Here is a 21,036-nt window from a genome sequence, read left to right as displayed (position 1 = left end):
ACATTTTTGTCGCCCGTTGTTACTAAGCTGCTCTCACAGTTGTTTATGAGAGTGGTAACGAGCGCCATGGTTTCCCTGCCGGTGAGTGATGAGTGTTTATGTGTGTGTGGCTGAGACCAGTTTCCAAAACCACTAGCATTACACAGGCCCCCAGACATCAGTCCCATCTCATACAAGAAGCATGATTCAGTAGGTGGGCCTAAAGAGGTGAGACAGATACCAGAACTTAGGCTTAATAGGTACGTCCAAGGAAAAGGTTAAATTCTTCTGAAAGGTCTCAAACTTAAAAAGTCTTTGTATTTGTCCATAGTTTTATTTAGTTTGTTAAAGTAAAGCTAAGCAAAAGTTGAACAAATTATGGGAACGGCTAAACTGAGAGTGCTGACGCCTACTCCCCCCCCCCCCCCATTTCCATCAGCCTCCAGGTTGACGTACCTGATGCTAAGTGAACCTGTTAGAGAGGTTTCCTCTGTGCCCAAGGCCCTCTTTCTCTCTCACCCCCATACCACCACCGCATTAGTCACTTGCATTATTGGCCAATAGGTCAAAGAGAGAACCTCCCCAGCAGTCGAAACTCCCGACCTCACCAAGGCCTGGAGCAGTGTCAGCCTTATCCTTCAGCCCATCAGTGGCTCAGTGTCCCCTGTTGACAGTACAGTGAGGCTGCTGAGGAAGTGCAGGTCAACTGACTAGTTTATTTTGCCATTAGAGCTGTGAGTCTTTGAGCATCAATCCTCAAATCGCTCACTTTCTTCAGAAACATCCCTGTGGGCTGACCCACACTTCACATCCCCACTCCACCTATTTAGGAGTTTGCCGTCTCAGCCCTCTTATCTTTGAGCAGTTGGCATTGCTAAACTGTGGATTGGATGATGATTTTAGAGACATTTATGATAACTGAAGGGGCTGTTGATTCACACAGCAGACAGTGTCCGACCCTTATGTAACTGTCCCATTCACACGGGCTCCTGTGTGGGTTTTGTTTTGGCCCTGTGAAGTCATGCATTAGAGGGTCAGCTTTGCACATTCAGTAAGCTTTTTTTTAATTACAGCGCTTGCAGCCTGCGCAGGCCTGAATCTCTACCCAGAGAATGGCATTGTGGCCCGCTGGAATTCCCACAATGGGACGCCTTGGGAGAACAATAGACATTCCTTCGATCCCCACAGGTTCACTGGAAGTCTAAATAAAATGGGGGAGAGAGGGTTACAGTGACAGCGCTATTGTGCACACACTGGCTTTCCCAGTGTCCGCCGGTGGCAGGCCACGGCCAGGCCCAGGAGGGGGTAGACGGGGCAGGAGTCCCAGCGGGAGGGAGGAGGGCTGCTCTCTGGGAGTTGAGGAAAGCTTCTTTCTCTCTCGTGTAATCAAACCCTGAGAACGTAAGCCTCCTCTGCTCCATACACGGAAGTAGAAGGCAGATGGGGTTTGTGTGGATTGAAGGAGGTGGCTGGGTGAGGGGCAGAAGAGGAGGATGAGGGGGATGAGGGGGAAGGTTGGGGAGTTAGCATCCAGATTGTGAGAGGGAGGAGCACTGGGGTGTTTCCTGCCGGAGCAGATGTGCGTGTCACCCAGAAGCTGGAGCTCAGAGGGCATCAGGTTCACCATCAGGCTAAAGCCTGTCTTAGGGTCAAAATCCATAAGACAACATTGATCTTATGTGCATTCAAGGAGAAAGCATGATTGTCCATATATTGTTGTACAGGGATCTGTTGGAATTGGTTGTTATATTAGATCTGCACAAGTCAGTGTTGAGTTGGTGTTCTGTCCAGAAAATACAATTCACAAAGACTTGTGAACTGGGTTAATCACAAGATTATCATGTATCTCAAATGGTCTGGCTCAGAAGAACATTCCTTGTTTTTTCCCCCCCAAAATTCAAGGGCTTGGTCTTCAAAATAAAGAAACAGAGGCCTGCTGTTTCTGTACTTCCTAAGGATGTTAGTCAGGAAGTGTTTGGGATCATCGATTTGAACGGCAGAGAGGCAGCGGAAGGGGTGCAGATGGAGCTGCTGCCAAAAGGAGTCTGCTAATGTCCTGATGGTGGGGTCAACAGGACCAGGAGAGGGGGTTTCAGCCATCATGGACAAGCCATCATGGACCTGGTGTTCTTTGCAGTATCAATGCCTAACCATTGAGAATCTGTGGGGCATATCTGCATTAGTCCACAGGGAGGCCAGCAGGTGTCCCCTGGGCCCTGGCCGTATCCTCCCAACCTTGTTGCCCTCTGAGGTTATGCTTATGGAAGGGCACACTGCTAATGACAGGATTATTGGGGCCGGGCTGAGCCGAGCCAGTCATCCTCCTTTGTTGTGAAAATCAATCGGGCTTTCAAAGGGGACCCTGCTCCTCAAGTTACAGAGAAAATACCCCAAGTCAGCATCAAGCCATATGTGGCCCTCGGTGTATGTGATACCTGTTGTTGGATGTTGTGGCCCTCAGACTATGTGATCCCTGTTGGTGGATGTTGGGGCCAATGCATGCAATGCATGGCTCATGGCTGTCATAGGATCAGCTGTTAAGATGTTGAAATTCCATATTTGCATCTAAACCAAAAAAAAACAGTCCTTTAACTGCTCTTTCAAAAGTACAAATATTTTTCAGATGGAAAAGATCTGAATTAGTAAACTGTGAAGAGGTACGTGTTATCCAAATCAAATGATTCTACTACATCCACTAGAAGCGCTTTATTTATAGTCATTAGAAAATGATTATTTTAGTGAATGACACAAAAGAACAACAACCAGTGGCTTAAATGTGACTCACAACATCAGTCCAGGGCTATGACTGAAAGAAAACCTTAAGTGTTTCTTATGATTTCAATAAAACCGTTTTCTCCTTCTCTTTCAGAAGCACGTTCTCATGCTCTGAAAAGATCTCCCCCTTTGTTCAAGTCACACTAATGTGACACACTATCTTCCCCTTTTGTGTTTACCTCACCATCTGAAACTGATAGTCTCAATCACACACCCTAAAGCCATTGATCTCTTTCGCACAGTGTTATAAAATGCTGTATCAGCTCTCTGTGAGAACTCGCTCTCTCTCTTTTCCTCTCTCTCTGTGTGTGTGTGTGTGTGTGTGTGTGTGTGTGTGTGTGTGTGTGTGTGTGTGTGTGTGTGTGTGTGTGTGTGTGTGTGTGTGTGTGTGTGTGTGTGTGTGTGTGTGTGTGTGTGTGGACCTATGGGAAAGATGGGTTGTGTTTTGAATGTTTCCCTGGTCTCTGCTTGTAGGGGACTTCTCAATTAAAGCCATTAGAGTTGCTTGGGGGGGAGACAGCAGGCAGGTGGGATGGAGGCTCACGCGGGTGGTCATTAGAGCGGCCCCGCTTCAAAACAACCCAATTACACACCGACACCCATGAGGTGGGGTCTGTGGGGGACCTGAGATTCCAGAGTCCCCATGAAGAGGGAATGAAGAAGGCTTGTGGAATTTGTACCCGTTCTCAAAAGAGGAATAGTCAGGCGGCTGTGTTGTTACTTTTTTATCCTTGTTTTGTAGAAAGACAGCAATGGCGATGCAGAGCCCCTTTGTGCCGGCCATCGGCTGCAGTCACACTGAAGGGTTCTCATTAGCGGCGCTTGGGAGAGATGTTAATTCCAGTGTTGAGGAGCCACGTTGTGCTGTAATGAAAGAAAAAGGAGAGGCCTTGAATGAGCCCTGTAATCACTCAAAGGCATTCCAGCTCTGCTCTCCTCTCCCTCTTCGTCGCCGGTGTCCGGAAACATCCGAAGGAGAATGGCACCGCTCCTCGGGAAAGGCCCGCTTAGCCCCAGCAGACTGTGTGAACCCTGAAAGAAGACCCTTCTCCACCCCTCTATTACCATTTCTCCAGTATATCTGGTGGAGGGCAGATTTTGAGTCTCTGTTTGTCTTGGGCCATTTCCACTTTGATTTGGGGGTCACTCTCTTACAGTTGTGGTCAATCATTAAAGCGAATTCCTGCGGCCCTGATCCTGTCCAAGTATGGATACAACCCAAATTCAGCATTGCTTGCATGGGAATTCTCTGAAGAGTATGTGAAAAATGTTTTGACAGCAACCGATACCGACTTATTGCCTTAATGGTGCAGACTGGCATAATCTCTTATCTTTTGTGCGGATAAGACCACTTGATGAGACCAGCTGAACTGTGTGTGTGTGTGTGTGTCTGTGTGTGTGTCTGTGTGTCTGTGTGTCTGTGTGTGTGTGTTCTGTATGTCATCCTAGAGCAGTACCCCTCAGCCCCCAGGGCTGCTTGATGAAGGCCTTCCTTTAATATCTGAAACCAGATCCCAAAACACAGCAGTCCATTCGAGAGCTCCAGCTCATCCACATTCTCTGTAACGGGATCACACGCCACAGGGTGTGACGACACTGGGAGAGCATCTTCAACATGCCAGGCTTGTGCAGCACACAGACCCACACAGACAGTCACACTGTCCACTACTCGTACGGCTTTTTCATGGGTGCCTCTCAACACACAACAATCCACACAGCTCTTTTCTGGAGGTGGCCTGTCTTCAGGAGATGGATGATGGGAGGGGGGCGGGGGGTGGGTGGGTGGGTGGAGGAGGGTGCAGGGAGGTGTATTTAGCTGTTAACACTGAGAGCCTTAGCTGTGTCTCCGCTAACAGGCTTTTCAGAGGACCGGGGCTCTGGGCCAGCCCGCCGCAGCTGCCCCCTCTGAGTGCTGCCTTTGAGAGGGGAGACGACACCCTCCGCTACCCTGCCAGCCACCCCCCACCAGCTCATTCTTTACCCCGCTGTCACATCAGAGGTGGTCAGGCTGGAATGAGAGAGAGCCATTGTTTTTCTGTGTGTGTGTGAGAGTAAGTGTGTGTGTGTGTGTGTGTGTGTCTGTGTATGGGTGTTTGTATGTGTGTGTGTGTGTGTGTGTGTGTGTGTGTGTGTGTCTGTCTGTGTATCTGTATGCGTGCATGTGGGTTTGTGTCTGTGTGGTAGATCAGATGTGAGATCCTGTGAGAGCTGGGCTGAGCCTTTCTTATTCATGCTTGCCCATTTGCATTCTCTGAGAGGATCAAGGAAGCATGGCCATTATATAACAAGCAAGTGACAATTCTTTGGCCAAACAAAAGTTTGCCAACTCCATTCAGGGATTTTAACTTCAGTTTGCTCCTTGATCTGATTTTTGTTCGTTCTTTTTATTGAAAAAAAAAAAAAGAAACATTCTAGAAACATTAGAAACAGAAATATCACATTAGTTTTTTTTTTTAAACAAGAAATGAAATCCACCCGGACTGGATTCAATACGAAAAGGGAAAACAAATACAAGTGAATACAAAATGGAAAACGAAATGAAGAACCTATGATCTTGAGCGTGATGCATCTTAATGAGACTTAACACAGGTACAGTATGCTGTGTAGCATGGGGACCTCCTTTGGAGTCCAACTGCAGACTAGGTCGTTGATCTGATTATTCTCAGTTTTCTTATTTTGATATTTCTTAGGGAAGGACCGGAATAACTGCAATGGACAGAACTAAGAATAAAATGAGAGGTTTCGGTTTCAGGTTCTACTTCAGCTTTTTTTTGTGTCTATCAGGACAAAATGGTGCCTGACTAGTATTGGTCATTAAACAAATTCAAAGTAGCTGGCTGTGACCAGAGATGACCCAACACCCTTACTTTCACTGTTTAACCAGCCAAGCACTCGAGGCCAGATGTAGGCCTAATCGCTGATGTTTATGGGCCTGCTGTTATCTGCTGTTTTCCTATCTGTTATGGTTTTGCTGTTATCTCTCTCCATCTATCCGAGTGACACACCTGCTTGTTTGGAACTGTTAAACGGGGAACCCGCTTTCCGATTTACCGTTGGACAGCACGTTTGTGTCAATACACCGAGAGGTCATTCGGCCACGCATGTTCTTATCCGGCATATTCAGCATAACCACAACAATCATGGCCGTGTTTTTAACTTTAACTTTAACTTTAAACTTTAAGAGTTTTCATATTTGAATTGAATTAGGTGCTTATTCGAATGCTTTTATCCATATTTGACTTTCCTTTCTCCTAGGACTAGATGACAGCCTCCAGCAGTACATCCATAACCTTGAGCGGGAGAAGATCAATGGGGAGCAGCTGCTGAAGATCTCTCACCAGGACCTGGAAGAGCTGGGGGTGTCCCGGATCGGACACCAAGAGCTGGTCCTGGAGGCAGTGGACCTGCTCTGTGCTCTGGTTAGTATGCCCACAGAAACGTTTCCCTAAACTTGGCAAATCTGAATGCCCAAGACCTCAATGGGTGAAAATGTGGTGCCCAAGCTCCTGTCACTGTTGTGTTTGTCACTGTTTGTCATGGCAGCCTGTGGCACTGAAAGCATTCAGGCGGAGACTGATGGTGGAGCATATCCAAGCATTAAAGGGAGATCAGAGATGGAGCTCTGGAAACTATGGGCCATTATCCTCACCCCACCCTCCTCTGTCCCCTGCTTAGGACCAGCCAGTCCTGGGCAGCAGTTACTGGTCTGGCTGCCTCAGCCTCGTGCAGCAGTGAATCACTAGAGCAGAAAGCCTCTCGGCATTCCCACACTGCTCACTTTGGTGTGTATATGAGCACTTTCACAGAGGGAAAGGCCACCAAAGTTATTGGCTATTTGGTGCTATCTGAAATTGGGAGAAGTAGTTTGATGACGCTGTCAGCCTTTTATCACAATGCGGTGGTGGTGGTGTTGTTGGTGGAACACAAGAGTCTCCCTCTCATTCTGTCCCACCAGTAATGGAAAGTCAAATCAAATGATAAGCGAACCATAGGTGGATGTGGCCTCAGTGTTTAGTTTTTTAGCATCCAGACAAAATGTCTGAACTCACAACCAGAGACTCATGGGTAAATCTTCTGGAGGCTTCCCTGGAGCGCTAGAATCTGACTAGCTTGTCGGCCGACCACCATAAAAACTGCCAGCAGTGGATTTACTGCAGGCAAGACTGTCTTAAACTAGACCTCCAGCCGGACAGTTTCAAAGGAGGGAGAGCGAGAGAGGGGGGGAACGGAGGAATGAGAGGGAAAAGAGAGGAGAAAGTGCAGAGGAGAGAGAAGCTGAAAGGCTAAATACATCCAAAGTGAACTCTCAGTCCCCACCAATACTCTGTTTGAGCAGATGGGACTGATTTGGATTTTACCACTTCCTGTGTCAAAAAATGCCACGTGTCAGCAGAGACTGATTCAATCTTAAACCAGGAGGTGTTTGATGTGAATGAGTTCATTGAGATATGTTTTTATACCCAATGGTAATGACTCTTATACTATATTTATAAAGCCATGCACTACCTTTAGTTCCACTGCCTGTAGTCTCTTCACTCTTGCTTTAGTTTATACTGGCACGAGACTTTTCATGGGTCTATGGATACCTTATGCTGATTTTATAGGGCCTGGAATGCAGGAATTTTCATTTTTAATGTCCTACACTAAAGCTAGCCGTCACCTGGTTTGTCAGCTGATCATGATTTCCTGCTGGAGCACAGCTGTTTGTGCTCACACATATGTACCTGACAGAGGCATGTACACATACAACCACAACTACATAATACAACCAAACAAGTGGTGCGAATCAAACAGGGACAGCCTTACCACAGTTGTGCCACCAAATAAGTGTTAGGCCCTGATCCAAGTGCAGACTTTAACAGTTATATGGGGTCGGCCGATGTTCCACTCATGCCCTAAGGTCTTACGCAGACAGACAAAACAGTTTCCAAATGTGGAGATGGCTGTAACCTTTTGGCTGCTAGAAGAAACAAATGATCTTCTAAATGAGATGGCTTTGGAATTCTCTAGTTTGACAGTAGATCTCAGTGATATGCTGCCTAACAGATAAGGTATAGTCATTTGTAGAGAAAGCAAAGGACACCTGGAAGCATTTAAAGTCAGCTTGCCTAAAGCTTTGATATAGCCTCGTGTCATAACACATGAACCATACCATACATCCACAAGTCCAGAGCCCCTCCATATAGATCCTCTAATTGGTCCCAGATTCCATTCCTCCCAGGCCAACCACTTTCAGTAAAGCCCAAATTGTTTTCTTTTGATCCGCTTAATAAATTTGGCCTTTGTTTTCACTGTGTTCCCTGACATGATACGTAATCTTAAATAAACCCGCCATTAATTGAGAATGATATTAGGAGTTGCGTAAGTCACACAAATAAGATCTAGGAACATATGAGGGGGATGCCTCTGAACGTCCGCTGACCCCTTGAAAAGGGAATACAAGGCCATCGTCACAGTGGGAGAAGTTCATCAAAGCTCCGTTCTCATCACCTTCAATGACTCTGGCTATTTGTCACAGGCTTTTTTCATGAGGTTATTTTACCTCCTAAGGAAGTTGGCCTCTCGTTCCTATTAACTTCCTCCAAAGGTAAGGTCAACACCTCTGAGAGAGATGTGTAGTTGGCAGTCTCCAGGGAAATTACCTACAGCTGGTTCAAATGTTCAGTTTCCCCATTTTCCCCGCAGAGGTCATGTAATGTCTTAAAAGGCTTGTTCTCCTTGCCCACTTTTTGGACACAGGAACCTCTCTGTATCACATGACACATTTTGCAATATGGCCTGATAAGTAGGGCTTATTGTGCTTGGAGTGTTCTAAGCTCAGCTGGCCTACCTTTTGTCTTAGCCCAGACAACTGTTGGCAAGAAAGCTTAGCATATCTAGCCACAAAGGTGCTTCTGCCTAAATAGCATTATGTTCGTTATTAGATCTGACATTTTATATCTAAAATCTAGAGGTAATCTCAAATTACACATGGAGCATGGAGCTGAACCTGGAGCATGAATCTCTTCACCATTTCAAAGCCTTTTTGGAGTTTTGCAATTCATTGGCAGTGTACACTGCCTGACTTGGACCTGACAGAGAGTATATAGCATCTCGTTTTCTAGTTTAGAATCATCTTCCACTCTCAGGTCTTGATCTGGTATCCCCCTGTGAGGTAAAAGCCATCAGGACAAGCTACATTCACAAAGGAGTCATGAAATATTTTAATGAAAAAAGCCGGAATTCATGGCCCATTATGACTTAAACAGAACCTCCTCTGAAACCCTGCACCTCCCTTGTGATCTTCCAAAAACTTGTGGCCCTTTCTACGGAAAGAAACCACCTATTGTCTTGGAGTGCTGGAATAGACATTAAGGCTGTTTTAAGCCAAGAGAGAGGTGGAAAGTGTGGTGTTCTACCAGTGCAAGAGAACTCTCTCTCCCACTGCTCCAGACTCCAGAGTGAGTCTCAGGGAGAGTCGGAAACAGATGTGGACCCCCACCTGTCACCAGGGCAGACCTGAAGTTTGCCTCGGTGCCTGTAGAACAGGGAAGCTCATCCCATTGAGCCCCTTGTGGTATCCCAATGGCCATGACAGGTGATGGTTTCTGTTCTCACCTCTGACCACATGGACCTGTGGAGACCTGCTGTCTCTAGAGTCCCGCTTCATTTTTCATGCGGCTCCACCGGCAGGACATGGGTCTCCTCGCAGCGCCCTCCTAAATGTAGGATTTCAAAGCGGCACGGGCTGTAAACCTGTCAAGGCTGTCTTTGGGCTGACACGGCAAGCTAGCAAAGGCCTTCAAATGCTTTCAATTTAAAACTAATCTGACGTGGAAGCCACTTGCTAGTGGAAGCCAGTTGTGGGACAGTTAAAGACATCTGTATGGAGGAGGCTCACGGGGTCTGGGAGCAATTATAGCACTAATGAAGGCGCCAAAAGAGGTGTCTGAGATTTGAACCAAAACAAGCGGCAGAATGGCTTCCACACCAGACCTCAGCAGCGAGTAGCAAACAAAGAGAAGCATGTTTTTGTTTTTGTTTTTGTAGGCCAGACACAACAAAGCAGCTCATGGGCTGCTTTGATCTGGCCTGTGTCCTTGTTGTAACAGTTGCTGATGCTTTTGTTTAGACTTTATGGTAGTTTGCCAAACCACTTTCTACTCTTCTGTCAAATTCCGCTGTCTGGTTGCCACATTTTGTCTTTCTCCTTCACCTTCTTTATATTAAAATAATGACTCACGGAGGGTTCGCTCTAGCTTCAGATTGGGCATTTGGATCTGAAACCTAGTGGTAGTACTTACACTTATTTAACCTCAGTGTTGACCTGACTGTAAATGCAGTTCATTCTCACCAGTAGTGCAGTGTAACCAGGACCAGCTGCCAAGAGCAGTCCAACAGCACACGGTTTGTCAGGTGATCCTGCAAGGCTAATCTGTGTGAATGGGAAAGGACCGCAAATTTCAGGAATGTGCGATGAGGAAGTAGCTTTCAGGAATGCGACCTTTGCTCACTTCATGGGAATCAGGTGAGGGCACGTGCAGGCCCCTACTGGGCAGGGGAATTCTGAATTCCTCCCTGGAGATAAGCCCTGACTAATGGCCTCCTCAGTCCGATGACCGATGTGCCTCCTACATGACTTCATACTGACTGACCAGCAAATGTGTTCTTACATTTTGAATTTATGACTTGAATATCTCAAACTTTAGAAGAGTTCTAATATTTAACTATTTAACTAATATTGTTTGTAGAAGTTTCAATAAGTGTCGATCACGAACACTATAATGGATAACACTTTGTTTAAAAAATGTTGGCTGTATATTCAATATAATTGTTGCACTGAATAGGTATTTTTTTTACTTTTATGTGTGGCAGTTTGGCTTAAATATAACAGAACGGTTTCTCTTCCATTGTGATGTCCAATAGATGTTGTTCATAGGGTGTATTCACTCTTTAACTATTTATCTTTTTTATGTGCTTTTCTTAGAACTATGGTGTGGAGACCGATAACCTGAAGAATCTGGTCGTACGAATGAGGGCAGCGTCCAACAACCTCCACATGGGAACGTCTGAGCGGCGCAAAAGCCCCACATATGACGGCAACAACTCCCGCAAGCCCCCCAACGAGTTCCTCACCTCTGTGGTGGAGCTCATCGGCGCTGCCAAGAGCCTCTTGGCCTGGTTGGACAGGTATGGTGTGATGTCAGCCTTCCCATCAGAACCACAAAATCTAATGGTACACTGCATGCGTGCCAGTTGTGGCATCTGGACAAAATAATGCAGTTCAGCCCCAGAATTATATGTTCATCATGGAATAACCATTTGAGCCAGCTGATAAAAACTATAACCTCTTCCACTCACTGGAGCCATAACATTCACAGAATCCTCTTATGACTTTGAGGGATCTGTTTCACTCAGAAACACAGGTTCCTAAATGCTTGCAGACAAACCCAGCAGGAACACTATTTTAAGTCCTTTCGGTCTTTACCCTTGAGAGTTCTTTTCCATAAATGTTTCAAGGGCAAATGAATGAAACTAGATCTAGTCTGGTTGGTTTCCGTACTCTCATTTGGTCTGGTCAATGTCCAGAACTTCCCATATTAACTGAGGGCATCACTCAACAGAAATAATATCTGTAGAATGTATTATGCTCATGTGAACTTCTGGGAGTTTGGTTTTCATTACTATGGTTTAAAGAGGAGGACCTTGCAGAGGCCTGTCTCAGACTAATCATATTGTAGGACTGATGAAACCATACTGTCCTTCAGTGATATTTTACCAGCTTGACTTCATGCCATCAATTCAAGCTTGATAGCTTCTCCCATCACATTTGGTGATTGTTTCATGGTTAAGCAGAGGAGGAATTGACAACTTTTTTGTGGCAGACAGATTTGTGGGAAGTTGACATGGAAACTCCCTTTTTTTTTTTCTTCCCCCTGTGACCTCAAACCCTGTGAACTCCAGACGTGCTGTGATTAGGCTGGAGGCTGACGATGCTATTGTGTGCGTCTGCTGCATTAGCCCCTAGAAGCAGCCTAACGTCACTGTGTTGTCCCTGTGTGTGATTGATTGCCCATTCACTATTTTGAAATACCGTCAGTGTGCAGCCTGGGAGATGAATATTGTGGGAACACTCCAACAAAAGTAAAACCATTTTTTTGTCTTTTTTTCTTCCTGCTCTCCCCCTGCTGTCTCCCCATGTCTTTCCTCTTTTCTTCTCGTCTCCCTCCCCCATTACTCCTCCGCTCGCTCCACTATCCATCTGAAGGACGCCCCTGACAGGAATCAGCGACTTCACAGCCACCAAGAACAAGATCATTCAGCTTTGCCTGGAGCTCACTACCACAGTTCAACAGGTCAGTCATCTTTTACCGTGCTATATATTAAAACTCTCAGTAAAAGACCCATATTCCCCTAATGTTAAATCTGTCCCGAGGTTGTTCTTTATGTACTGAAAGATCATTCAGGGTTTGCACAGGCCATGGACATGATGTGGAGCCCGAGGTGGGCCGTGTTAACATATGGCAACATGAGTGTTGTGGTTCTTTTGGGATCTCGGTTTCTGGCTAATGAGGGGAACCCCTTGGTGTAGCCGTCGCAGACTGCAAGTTTACAGTTTCATTAAAACAAACCTCAGGCCTTTAAAAGGTGGCTGCCAGCATTCTTCAGCCTCATCCTCCTCTACGCCATGTGGATCCAGTTTCACTCCTGCAAGATGTTCCCCACAGGAGGCTCGCTTCTTTGTGCTTTCATTACCACAATTGCTCCAAAGAGATGAAGGTGCTCCATTCTTCAGTGGCAGGTCTATGAATATTGCCATAAAGTACCCCAAATCATGCTTTACCTTAGCAAACAGGGATTATTTTAAATAAACATGAAATTCATTTCACACAGGACAAAACTGACTATGACTTTTTGTATTAGCTTGTGCTAGTTAATTGTTAGTGATGAGACATCCTTTTTGGCCCATCCTTTTTGGCTTCATTTTTCAAACAGAGGAGGAAGAATCTCAGTCTTGGCACTCTTGTTGAATGGCTTCTGAGTTGGAGAGAAGCCTTAGCCTTGTTGGGAAGGAATGGATTGTGCGCATCGAGGAATGGGGAACTCGAGCGAGATAGGGGAAATGTTCTACTGTGTTAGTCGGAGAAGGTCAGGGTGTTAATGCCCTGCAGTGTCCTGTCCTTTGAAGTGAAACGTTTCTGTTCAACCTCAGCCTTGAAACCTGTGGGTTCTCGCTAGACCTCTATAACCCCGAGCCTAGTAGGAAGCCGTGGTGCTCCCTCAAAGTAGAAGACATGGACCCTCCCCCCCCTTACTATTGTAAGGCCCCATTCAGATGTGCACTTTCAGCAGGGTGAATAGTTTACCGCTAAGTCTGAAAGTGTTATAAGAAGAAATATTGGAACCAAAGGCCATTTTAAGGGATAGGATGAGCAGGTAGTTTGTGTGTTTCAAGTTCACATCACAAACCGTGACTACTGGAACTCTTGGCTTCCCAGTAATAAGGCCACGGGTGAGCGGTGTTAAACCACTGCCTGCCGTCTCTGTTCTCCGGCCAGGATGTTTGTGGTCTGTGTGGACCTCGTGAGCCTTCATGGATACTTAATGAAGAATAAGCTCTTAGCATGACCAATCAATGTGCTGCACTGTCACAAAAGAAATGTGTGTGGACACAATAGCAGCAATAGACATTCTCTCACTTGGTCTAGAGGGTGAGCGCTTATTTAGCTATATATAGAGATTTCAGAGGGGGGGTGGGGGGGAGGTTGAGATATTGCTGAGGGCGAAACACATGCGGTTATTGTACAGAGCATGTAATGAGGGGATTCGATTTGTGATGGCAAGGCTTTGGAGCTTCAGCTTACTGCCCCCCAAGCTGAACAACAACATTGGCTCAGTTGGTTTGCAACAGCCCCCCACTCTCTCTCTCTCTCTCTTTCTTTCTCTCTCTCTCTCTCTCTCTCTCTCTCTCTCTCTGTCTCTCTCTCTCTGTCTCTCTCTCTCTCTTTCCCCCTCCTCTCTCTCTCTCTCTCTCTCTCTCTCTCTCTCTCTGTCTCTCTCTCTCTCTCTCTCTTTCCCCCTCCTCTCTCTCTCTCTCTCTCTCTCTCTCTCTGTCTCTCTGTCTCTCCCCCTCCCGGTCTGCCACTTCATCACTTGGCAGGACAATTTGTCTCTAGTTTCAAATCAAAGACGGCAATCGGCAGCATCATCTGATCCCTATCAGCTGGTGTGTGTTGACACGAGCACCTCCGGGATGGTTCTGCTTCTCCATTCTGTGTTTACATGTCCTTCTCGCTTTGGATCTTTCTAGCGTTGGCTCACTATGATCATAGGTTTGAGGGAACAGCACTGTGGCACAGAAAGATGTAGAAATGCCAAAATGTTATTTTGAGGATGTGGTAAATACTGACAAACCAACTCGAGGATGGCGGTGATATTTAATTAAGAGGATGTTTTGATGTGGAACAGACCAGCAGTATTTGCTTTGTTTTGTCTCGGGATTGCACAGTACTCTCAAGTTGAAATCATTGAGGAATATGTTATTCACTCTGTCATTTTCTAAATATAGAATGATTTGCTGTTTAATGTGATGGAATGTACGCCACATTCCCTCCAAAAACCCACATTTCTTTCCACCCCCTTTTGGAAAATCATTTTGGAAAACTTTGTATTGGATCCAGAAATGAGTATGAATACATGTTTTTCTAGTTTGTTCTTTTTGCCTACAGACAAAAGCACGAGTGATATGAACCAATTAAAATATTCACGATCCACATTTGAAAAACACATAAACCAGTTAAACAAAGTCTATGCAATGCAAGAGGAATGTAACTTCATGTCCACGGCAGCTAATTCTGACTTGTGGTTCACTTGGTCAGTTCATTCATACTCAAACCAGATCTCGATCTCTCTTATCTCTCCATGAGTAGGTCAAGAGCAGGTTACAGGCACGGAACCACAGAACCTCCCCTGCTGTGTCCATCACTCATACAATAGACTCACGTGGGGCAAACAGGCATGCCTTTGTGGCCCGTACTCATTTTGGCAAAGAACATAAACAAATTAACATTCTTTTCATGTTTACATTGAATACCACTGAGGGACCGTAATTAAAAGTTTAAACCGACTTTTAAACACCATTAGAACATATCTATTTGTTTTCAACTTTTTTTTTCTCTGTGAGCTGAATTTATTTTTCCAAACTAATGACCTCAATCCACCCATCAGGATCTGATTCTATCCAGTTTCACGCTTGAGCTGAAGAGCTGAAAGCCTCCGATGCAACTGTGGATAGATCGCACTTGAACTTGAGAGCCCTTCATTCACAGGCAAAAGGGATTGGGTTACTGTCCGTGAACCCAGCGCTGTGGATTTGGGCTAACTCTCCCACACGGTCACAGCCTCGGCTGATGGTGGGGGGACAGGTGTCGTCTTTACATTCCCGGCGTGGGTGACGTGCTGTGGGCCGTCTGTTCTCAACACATGCGAACACTCACGCACATGAAGTAGTCCATTCATCTGATACTTGCACACAGACTTTAACCACAATACACAGACTTGGCCAGCACGTGGACGACACACACAAATATACACGTTCAAAATGTACTCCGACACATCCTTACGAAATACATACACACACACACACAAATACTTGTAGACAAAATGGACACATATATTTAATGTGTATGCATACACACACACGCACACACACACACACACACACACGCGCACGCGCACGCACACACACGCACGCCACCCATTCAGCTGTGTTCTTGCAGCTGTGAATGATCAGTCCCACCTGTAGCCATTGGTCGAAGGGGGGTCCCCCTCTCTGCCCTCTCTCTAGGCTGACACAGCAGTTACCCCTGATGGACACTTAATATCCAGCCCCAGCTGCCAGCCCTAGCAAGCCATGATTCCCACACAGCCAAGCAAATGTGAAATCAGTCTCGCCAGAGGACCCCCTTGTTTTCCAGTCCTCCCCTTCAGCTTTGAGAATGGCTGCAGTGCTCACAGACCTGCAGCCTTCTCTCCATTGCCTTTTAAAACATGGGGCTGAGATGACTCCTGCTTGGCCTCCTGCTTTTAGATCCCAGCTTCTGAATGCTGAGCCTGTTTGCTGGTCTATCCCTGTTGTTTAGCGCAACCCCGCACAGTATGATGCAATTATCTTGTCCCAACGCTGACACGGAGATGTAATTCAAATCTGCAAACTGTTGATTTAAGGCACCTCCTCTTGTCCCGCAGCACTATATTTGGATGTTTAATTACATCATTTTCCTCGTATATCACATCTGACCTTGGTATTTTCCTATTGCGTTCTTATTTAGATGACTTTCTTTGCTCTGTTTGTTGTTAATGTTTGTGCAGTGGTGATTGCAGTCTCACAGTGTTGTCTGTTTCACAGGACTGCTCTGTCTTCGATATGGAGGAGAAGATTCTGGAAGTTGTAAGTACTCTTTCAGAAATATTCATTAAACACTCACTCACTGACGGTCTTAACTTCAGCACACACACACACACACACACACACACACACACACACACACACACACCCATCAGAAACAGAATCCTTGAGTGGACTGAACTCTGCACTTAGGGCCAGATGTCTTTTACCCTTCATTCCCTGTGAGAATTCTTGGCACAAGTCCAGGCAATAGAGGAAGCCGTGAGGAGGTGTTAGTACATTTCCAAGGGAAATTGCTAATCCATGTACAGGGAGATTGAGTGACCGTGCTCTCAGCAACCCTCCCCCACTTCATCAGTCTGAAAAAGAGCTTCAGACGGGGGCCACTGGTAGAGGCGGACGGATTGATTTGCCTATTCCCATCCATCAGCACTTCCTGTTGGGTGACACTCTCCAGACCGCCCCATCCCCCGCCGGTCCATGACAGTGGGCTTCCTGTTTTCCCAGACACCCCTGGTGAACACCATAGCAACCGCACACATGGCAGGACAGACTGCGCTGCCCCTGCACCTTTTCTCTGCAGCGTTTTTTGTGTGTGCAGAGCTGCAGACGTAATGGCAGAGCAGGTCCACTGCTCTGCAGAGCTGAGAAATGGTGTTTTCATTGTGGTCAGTGTTGTTGGCACGTCCCCCCTCCTCCCTCTTGTGAGCTGTTAGTGTATTTGTGCAGTCAGCAGAAAATTCAATTGAGGATAAACTAGTTTGCTTTAGTGTTGTGTTTGTGTGTGTCTTTTGGTTTGTAAACTAGTTTGCTTTAGTGGTGTGTTTGTGTTCGTGTGTGTCTTTTGGTTTGTAAACTAGTTTGCTTTAGTGGTGCTTCAGTGGTGTGTTTGTGTGTGTCTCTTGGTTTGTAAACTAGTTTGCTTTAGTGGTGCTTCAGTGGTATGGGTGTGTTTGTGTGTGTCTCTCTCGGTTTGTTGTATACCTTTTGAGTTGAATGCTTTGCGTTTGTGTGTAAATTGAATGACGTTGTTTTAACATCTGTGTGAGCGTACAAGTTTGTGTCTGTGCTTGTGTGCGTCAGTCAGTCCTTCTTTGTGTCTTGTGTGCTTGCGTTTGTTTTGGGTTCTTGCTACAAGCAAGGGGGGGAGAAGAAAAGCCTCTTTCTTGGGCTCACGTCACCCAACGGCCCCCACTAATGATGACAAAGTGGTGTGATTGGCCTTAATAATGAGGGGGATGGGGATTTTCCCGCTAGTCTTTGCTACCCTTTGTAACACCCTCGGACCATCTAATGCAGTGTTCATTCTGACAGCTCTACATTTAGTCCTAGTCTCTTAGATGAAAATCCAAATGAATTTGCAGTCACATTTAGTAATTTAAAAACACTCTTAATTTTAGTCAGTTTTTTTTTGTCAACAAGAATTCAAAATATTTTAGTGTAGTTTAGTTAATGAAGCCTCACTATATTGTGTGTTTGTGGTTGGTTGTGGGGAAGTCTCTGAGTTATGCTGAGGTGCAACCTGAGGTGTATTTGTTGTTGTCTCTGGTAGTGGCATGTGTTTTAACTTCTAACACATCGTGAGTATGGAGTGGCGTGAGTCTGTTGAGTCTTCTGTGGGCCTAATTCAATGAAACACGGACAAAGGAAGGTGCCCATTTGACAACCCCAATGAAATGCTCATGAAGGCATCTTGTTGTTGTCGTTAAGTATAATTAAATATGGGTATGTTGGTTGTAGTGCACCCTGCTGTGTTCTAGTACTTACAGGTGTGTCGGGTATGAGTACTTGCATGTTACAGAGAGGTGTGGCCGCTGTGGGAGGTCGCCAACTAATAGCACAAGGAATTTACCATCTTCTTTCCCTGTGTATAACTGAGTCATAGGCCAATTAGGATACAGAATGAAATGCAGTAAATGTATTGAATGTCTGGTTGTCATTAAAAAAACAATATGGCCAAAAATACAGTGTATGTGTGTGTGTGTGTGTGAATCTACAGCTCACAGTGAAGAATTGCTTGTAGTGTGTCTGTTCTGTTTGGTCTACTGACCAATGTGTGGTTTTTCTCTTCTCTCACCTGCAGTCAAAGGTGTTGAACACGATCTGTGACCAGACTGTAAGGACCACCTCTGACCCCCTGATGTGCCAATCAGCTTGCCTGGACGAGGTCCAGCTGAACAACATTAAGCCTGGAGAGGGCCTGGTGAGACACTAAGCTATGAACTTCATCATCTATAATGATGTGCATTCATGTTGGCAGGAGACCATGGTAAACAATCCAGACACACTCTAGCTGATATCCATCCATCTGAAAACATCAGTTTTGTGTTAAACACGGTCCTCCCAAACTCCAATTTGCCTTGCTCCGTTTGTGGCGGGAGTGTTGTATTAATAGCTGTGTTGTATCGTTGCCTCTGCCCGCCTGGTGGTTGTAAAGCCTGGTGTTTCCTCTCCTTTGAGTCTTATTTACAGCACAGTGCTGTCAGACTGACACTCACTCCTCTCCTCTCCTCTCCTCTCCTCTCCTCCTCCAGGGCATGTACATCAAGTCCACCTACGACGGCCTTCACGTCATCACCGGCACCACGGAGCATGTGAGTAAGACGGGCGGACGTAGACAGGGGCTCGGAGCGCCCACCCGGGATCTCCGAGTGCCGAGATGATACATTTAACCAGAGCAGCCCCAGTGGCCCTGTCGTCACCAGGCACCGTATTGAACGATCTGACCGGCTTTGATTTCAGAGTGTGTCTGATGAGACCACAAGACCGCCTTCTGACACTCGCACTCACACAAATACACTCGCACACCTACCCACACAGCCGCCCACACTCCCATCCGCTTTCTCTGGTGACTTATGTAAAGCCATTTCAGCCAAGGAAAAAGCTGCTATAACGCATACACTCAATTAGTTGTTGAAATGTTCTCATATACAAGAGAGTAGATTGGCAGAGATAAAGGATGGGTCATTGCAAAAGTGATGTATTTTATAGAATCCTGTCACTATATTTGGCGACCAATGCCACTGATCAACAGAGAAGAAAGAGGAAATATGGCATACTGGAAAATGAGTGAAAATGAGGAAAGAGCAGATGGTCTTTGAAGCCAGCAGTAGACCATGATCACACTGCCTTCTTGCCTGACTGTGGGGAGATGATAACCAGCTTTCTATAGGATGAACAAAAAACAATACGGTTGAATTCAGTTGGTGCCAGATTTGCATGTTGGCAAATATGGTTTTGCCTGAAAAGAGATTTACAATGATATGCTTTGCATGGAAATACATGTATAGTTTACTACAGATGTAGATAGCACTGACACTTTGTTGTGTGTGTGTGTGTGTGTATACAATATATTCTTTATTTAGGCAGTGAATAAAAAAAAGACACGGTTACCATTATTGATTTCCTAATGGTGAACCGATCAGTTACCAAAGATGATAAAAGCATTTGAGATGATCAGCTCTTCTCTGTCTTTTTACTTTCCTGTTTGGAGTTATTTTACGTTTCCCCCGTTCACTTTCCATCTGTAAGCAAAGACAAATGTCTGTAAACCGTGTTCTGCTCCTGCCAACAGCTCTGGGGGGGAGACGGGGGGAGACGGGGGGCTAATTGTGGGTCACGTCTCCATCCCTCCATCTCTGGCCTGCCAGCTCTGTGTGTTTGCTAGCACATCAGCCCCCGCGCCCTCCTTTACTTTATGTGGGGAACGAGGGACTCATTAAGAACCTTTAGTTGCCTGCAGTGCCTCTTAGGTGTGTTACGCCATAAGCAGGCAGTTCTAGTGTTCCAACTCTCCAACAGATTCCCATGTCTCCACTCAGGAATTTGGGTTCAGTTTATGACGAATCGCTAGCAATTAATCACACTGACATTTTCATCTGTTCAAAAACCAGAGCTGCTCAGTATGTTTCATTCTAATCTCGGGTTTATTCTTTATGGTTTGGTTTGGTCTTGGTATGGTCTGCTTCATGTCAACCCCTCTTAATGCACAGATAAGAGGAGGGAGAATGCTAACAAACACTAAGTCCTGTGTCTCAAACAGCCTCAAAGAAGCTTTCCCTGTCTATGTTGTGCAGGTATGGCTTGCTGTATTTTGCTGAGAATTTAGGGACTAATATCCTTTTTTTTTCTTCTTCTTTTTTTTCTTTTCCTGTTATTAGTCTCCTGCTGATATGACCCGAAAGATACATGCAGGTGATGAGGTGATCCAAGTCAACCATCAGACAGTGGTAAGGAGTCCCTTGGATAAGTGGTAGGGGATTGCATTCTGTTCTAGACTCTATGCTATTCTAGACTATTCTGTCTCTTTATCAAGTATGATTTGGCTCTGTTGTCCAGGTTGGTTGGCAGTTGAAGAACTTGGTGGCCAAGCTCAGGGAAGATCCCAAAGGTGTGGCACTGATGCTAAAGAAGAGACCCACAGGCACCTCCGGATTCACCCCTGCCCCCCTCAAGAACATGCGCTGGAAACCTCCAATGTCTCAAGTGCGGGTCTGCTTCACATTCTGTCATGATTTGAAATCTCTAGAGTAATCTGTTTGAGGATGACTGGCACAGTAACTAGGAATGGAATGTACCGGTATGTTAGGTACAGAATGGAGAATTGCCATTCGGACAACTAGATGGTCATTGGGGACAACGGTTTTCTTTTTTGTGTGTGACTTGATTCTCAGATGGCAGGCCTGCTTCTCGTCATATTAGCTCATTGCACAAGTTGGGAACAATGCTGTCATTCTTCTCCACAATACCAGAGTATACCACAAAATGTACTGTGATGTCATTCAGCTGGAGCCTGTGGTGATGACTAGATCTCTAATGATTGACACAACAGTGCCTTTCCCAATGGAGAACACACATTGTTGTCCTCACAGTTAGTTTCCTTAGCTGCACACTAT

The 21,036-nt window shown here is 45.8% G+C and overlaps 1 protein-coding gene across 2 annotated transcripts in view; it reads left to right on the top strand.

The window, feature by feature from the left end:
• Positions 1-21,036, top strand: part of LOC122129843 (connector enhancer of kinase suppressor of ras 3-like) — a 45,196-nt gene that overhangs the window by 7,146 nt on the left and 17,014 nt on the right. Inside the window, exons 2-9 of one of the 2 annotated variants that reach the window (XM_042704578.1) lie at positions 6,010-6,173; positions 10,721-10,923; positions 12,002-12,089; positions 16,142-16,183; positions 18,225-18,344; positions 18,676-18,735; positions 20,302-20,370; positions 20,480-20,632. In XM_042704578.1, the coding sequence (XP_042560512.1) occupies positions 6,010-6,173; positions 10,721-10,923; positions 12,002-12,089; positions 16,142-16,183; positions 18,225-18,344; positions 18,676-18,735; positions 20,302-20,370; positions 20,480-20,632 (899 nt within the window). The remainder of the gene's footprint in view (positions 1-6,009; positions 6,174-10,720; positions 10,924-12,001; positions 12,090-16,141; positions 16,184-18,224; positions 18,345-18,675; positions 18,736-20,301; positions 20,371-20,479; positions 20,633-21,036) is intronic. The other variant, XM_042704579.1, reaches the window with a different exon arrangement.

This window comes from Clupea harengus, unplaced genomic scaffold (genome assembly GCF_900700415.2).
Source record: "Clupea harengus unplaced genomic scaffold, Ch_v2.0.2, whole genome shotgun sequence".
Classification (NCBI taxonomy): Eukaryota; Metazoa; Chordata; class Actinopteri; order Clupeiformes; family Clupeidae; genus Clupea; species Clupea harengus.
This window is presented reverse-complemented; position numbering and strand designations above follow the sequence as displayed.